This window comes from Mustela putorius, unplaced genomic scaffold (genome assembly GCF_011764305.1).
Source record: "Mustela putorius furo isolate JIRA1106 unplaced genomic scaffold, ASM1176430v1.1 tig00003987_pilon_pilon_pilon, whole genome shotgun sequence".
In the NCBI taxonomy this organism is placed as follows: Eukaryota; Metazoa; Chordata; class Mammalia; order Carnivora; family Mustelidae; genus Mustela; species Mustela putorius.
The window spans coordinates 2,148,675-2,153,607 of NW_025422126.1; the positions used below are offsets into that span (position 1 = coordinate 2,148,675).

A 4,933-nucleotide genomic window follows, 5' to 3' on the forward strand; every position below is an offset into this window, starting at 1 on the left:
AATTAAAAGAGAAGGTCCTAGGATCTATATTCAAACCCTCCAAACACAAAAAGATTTTGTGTGGGCCCTAAACACATGTGTGTCTCATATATTAGCTTTTCTGGTTTTCTATATCCCCGTCATAGGTGTGTCAACTCAGGGATGCCTGCGTGGCTCAGTCGTTAAGCATCTGCCTTTGGCTCAGGGCATGATCCCAGGGTCCTGGGATGGAACCCTGCATCAGGCTCCCAGCTCTGTGGGAAGCCTGCTTCTCCTTCCCCAACACCCCCTGCTTATGTTCTCTCTCCTCTGTCAAATTAATAAATAGAATCTTCAAAAAGTAATAACAATAATAACTGACTTGGAAGAACGCTGCAGTATTATCTTCTTCAGATGGACTTCAAATTTTCTTTTCTTTCACTTTAACTAAAATATTTCTCTTCTCTATCAGGAAGGTAATTATGACACAAAAATGAAATAATGATGCAAAAGCATTTAGAATACTGCGAAATGCAGTATTAACAGGAAAAAAGTAATGACCAGGACCCAGAAGACAATGACGATGAAGATGATGATGATGAGCATTTAGAGAGGGCTTTACATATTAAAGGCATTAACATGAATCCCTTCATAACAATGAATCGTGGAACACTGAAAAAATAAATTTTTTTAAAAAGTGCTCCCCAAAAAAAAGAAAGAAAGAAAGAAAAGAATTAACTAATTTCTAATTCTTTTTCAATCATTTTTGTATGGTAATCATGAGAAAGTTAAACTATCCCCTACAATCTACATTGATTTGAAGACATATTAGCTAACATATGTATATTCCTGGAACAGTTATTAATACAAAGAGCTGAGAAGATGGGAAATAATGAAATAACCCACATAGCATAACTAATGGTCTTCCTAATAACAAGTGTCTTGTCATTATCTTTCTGTCTCCCCAGAATAGTCACATCTTTCCAGAAACCTCAACTGCTTTCCAAAGATGCTGCCTTCCCAGTCCTATGTCAATATCTCCTTCTTCCAGCCACATGCCTTCCTAATGATTGGAATCCCAGGGCTGGAGGCTGTTCATGGATGGATCTCCATCCCCTTCTCCTCCATGTACACGGTGGCCCTCACTGGAAACTGCCTGATCCTCTTGGCTGTAAGGAGAACTCCCAGCCTGCACCAGCCCATGTACTACTTTCTGTCCATGCTGGCCCTCACCGATGTGGGCCTCACTCTGTCCACACTGCCCACCACCCTGGCTGTGCTCTGGTTTGACCATCGGCTCATCGGCTTCAATGCCTGCCTGGTCCAGATGTTCTTCCTCCATTCTTTCTCTGTGGTGGAGTCGTCGGTGCTCCTGGCCATGTCATTTGACCGCTTTGTGGCCATCTCCAACCCTCTTCGCTATGTGGCTATCCTCACCAATAATGTCATCATTAGGATTGGGCTGGCCATTGTGGCTCGAGCCACTATATCCCTGTTTCCTGTGCCCTTCTTACTGAAGCGACTGAACTACTGCCCTGATAAGAACCTTCTGTCCCATTCCTTCTGTTTCCATGCAGATGTCATGAAACGGGCCTGTGCTGATATTACTGTCAACATCCTTTATGGGCTCTATGTAGTTTTATCCACAGTGGGTATAGACTCCTTGCTTATCGTCCTGTCCTATACCCTTATTCTTCATACGGTGCTGGGCCTAGCCTCTCCCAGGGAGCGTGTGCGGGCCCTAAACACATGTGTGTCTCATATATTAGCTGTTCTGGTTTTCTATATCCCCGTCATAGGCGTGTCAATGATCCACCGTTTTGGGAGGCACCTGCCTCATATTGTACATGCTCTCATTGCCTATGTGTACCTGGTGGTGCCCCCTGTGCTCAACCCCATCATCTACAGTGTGAAATCCAAGCCCATCAGGGAGGCCATGTTCAGAATGCTGAGAGAGAAGAGGCAAGGCTGATGAAACCAAGAAACAACCACAGAATATGAGGAAAAACATGGCCAGTCTTATGTCCAGAAACCCCTTACTCAGATCCCTGACCCAGACACATTATCAAGAATATGACAACTGGATACCATCAAATTGATGGGTGACAAACAGTCTTCTTGATTCTTTCCTGCACTCATTAACTTCAGCTTTTTAATTCAGTATTTACTTGTACAAGAGACTCTGTGCTCATTACTAGGGATAGTAAAATGAATTATATGTGGTATTGTCCCTGTTGCAGGACAGAAGCTTCTAAACACACAATTAAATTAAGTGCAATAAGGCTATGATAGGTACACACAAAGTGCTACAGGAACCTGGAAGAGGGTTTCCTGTCTCATCAAGAGGAAATGAGAAAGGAGTCAGGGAAGAAGGATGGAAGGTGAGTGGAGTTTGTCACACAGAAAAGGTGGGGAAGGGGAAGGCATACCTAATAAAGGGGAAAAAATGTAAAACACAAAATCATTGAGCGTGGAGCACCAGGGTGCTCAGTTGGTGAAGTGACCCACTCTTGATTTAGGCTCAGGTCATGATCTCAGGGTCCTGAGACTGAGCTCACCTTAGCAGGCTCCATGCCAACAGGGAATCTGCTTGGGATTCTCTCTTTCCCTCTCTCTCTCCCACTCTACCACCCCTCTAAAATAAATACATAACTCCTTAAAACAAAACATTGAGGTGTGGAACTCTCTGGTGTGTTTGTGGAAAGGTGAGTAGTCAGTCAGATGTGTCTCCTCATAATCTGTGCGTGTTGGAGGGAGAAGGACAGGAGATGAGATAGAAATGATGAGCATACTTTGTGCTCCTTGGGGCCTTTCAGACCTCAGGGAAATATCTGCCCTCATTCCTTATTTAAGAGTCAGCCATGGGAAGCCTACTGCTTTGTAAAATTACACAGGTTTAACTGTGTGCTACAAGTTAGAAAGGTGAAAGTGGAGAAAAAGAATGCAAGGAACACATTTAAGAGACTGTGATAACAGTCTAGGAAAAAGAGAAGGGAAGCTAAAGTTAAGTTAATAATGGGAAAATTAGATGTATTCTTAAAATCTTACCTCTATAGTTCTCTTCTTTGTCCTCTGAAAATGCCAGAAGTAGTTGTAAGGTTTTTCCGGCGAGATAAACACAACACCAGGCAAAGTGAGTGTAAGGCAAGGTTTATTAAAGGTTCTCTCCGGTGAAGTTTCAGGGCCCAGGTGAAGGGGAGCCGAGAAAGTTGCACCGGGAGGAGGTGGGCACCCTCGGGCGAGGTTCCGCAACTCTGGAAAGCAGAGTGGGGGAAGTCGCGCCCAAGGCAGGGAGGAGGGGACTTTTAAGGGGTCTTGGGGAAAGCTCAGGGGTCTTTTGGCAAGTTTCCCTTATTTGGATATCCCTCCTGCTCATCGGGATCCCATTGGTCCACAGGAGCCCGGGGCGGGGGTCTCAGGTTCCTGCTTGGGCCTTTGTTCTCCTGTCCGAGCTCAGGTGGTGTGGCGGGAACTTTCGCCATCTTGGTCCTTTGTTCTCCTGTCCGAGTTCAGGTCTTGTGGCGGGAATTTTCGCCATCTTTGGTAGCCCTTCCTGCCAGCCCAACAGTAGTGAGCAAAGCTAGAGCCCACATACTGGTTTTAAATACCATAGCCCACTCTAAATAACCTAGAATCCTTGGAGCAATGACTAATCCTAGGTATGAAGCAGAAAAAATTATAAAATAACACTGGAATAGTTTATGCACTAAATCAATAAAGAACACAAAAAACAGTAAAGTCATGTAGAAAAAATACACTGAAACTCATTTGGAGAGGCTACCAGTGGCTCTAGATGGGTCAAATAGAACATTAAAAATAATTTTGGTAGCAAACAGTTACAACAAATTGAATTTTTAAAGAAAGTGTGAGTCCATAGTGATATTTAAGACAAAGAGGAAGAAAAGAATGAAAAAAGAACTCTTCTTTAGAAATTATTGATAGATTTAGAAAATTACCTTTTGAAGTTTTTAATGTAATTTAAAAATAATCAAAAAAGGCTGAAAAGATACTGGGAAAAAATATTCACACAGTCTCAAAGTATCACTGCACAAGCTATTTACTAAATAGGAAAGGATGAATATGCCTTTATGATAGACTCCCAGGGACCACCGTAAGCAAGTGATCAAATTTAGCTTAACCAACAATAAGATCATCTAATTTTATATAACTTCTGATTTAAGCAATAAGGACACAAAATCACATATATAAAACACCCAGCAAAATTGTCCAACCTGAATCCAACCATGAGAAAGCAATTGGAAAAATCTTGAATATGGGAAACACCACACACACATAGATACACACACTGACAAATACACACATACACACATTAACTGAGCATCTTTAAAAACTCAATTTTATTTAAAAAATATTGGGGTATTAATCTAAATTAAAAGAGATTAAAGGGATATTACAACCAAACACTAGCATTAACCAGTAATTATTAGGACAATTGTGAAATTTGAATATGCCTTTTATAATGATAATATTATTAGTGTTATTTGCTTACATTTGAAAATAGTTTGGTGATTATGTAAGAGACTGTACTTTTAGGAGGCACATGATTAATGTTTATTGGGAAGTAATGCAATGTCTACAACTTACTTTCAAATTAATCTGCAGAAAAAATGTGTATGTGTGTGGTGTGAGTTTGTGCATGAGCACATGTCTGCGAGGGGAAGAGGGGGAAGGCAAGTGAGCCCCAAGCCCTATGCCAACAATCCTATAATCTCAAGAGAGACAACACAGTCTCTAAGGAAATTATCGAATGAATGCTGAGAGAGATCCTCAGACTGAGCCTGGGTAAGCTAATCCACTGGTGTTAAGAATGCAGAATCAGAATGCAGAGGAACCAAAATAATTCAATTTCTTCTTGGCTAGAATGTGCTTTCCATTAACACTTGAATTGGGATTTTGCCCAGTCCCATCCAAAGCCAAACCAGGGATTTCCACAGTGATCCCTAAGCACTTTGTG

At 41.8% G+C, this 4,933-nt stretch overlaps 1 protein-coding gene across 1 annotated transcript; it reads left to right on the forward strand.

Annotated features, from left to right (window-relative positions):
- The first annotated feature begins 967 nt into the window (after nucleotides 1-967).
- Nucleotides 968-1,930, forward strand: LOC101678924 (olfactory receptor 51I2-like). The gene has a single exon (XM_004768203.2). The coding sequence runs from the start codon at nucleotides 968-970 to the stop codon at nucleotides 1,928-1,930; it is 963 nt and encodes a 320-aa protein (XP_004768260.2).
- The last annotated feature ends 3,003 nt before the right edge of the window (nucleotides 1,931-4,933 follow it).

Coding starts and splice junctions, on each gene's coding strand:
- LOC101678924 (XM_004768203.2), top strand. CDS start 968: ATGCTGCCTTCCCAGTCCTATGTCAATATCTCCTTCTTCCAGCCACAT.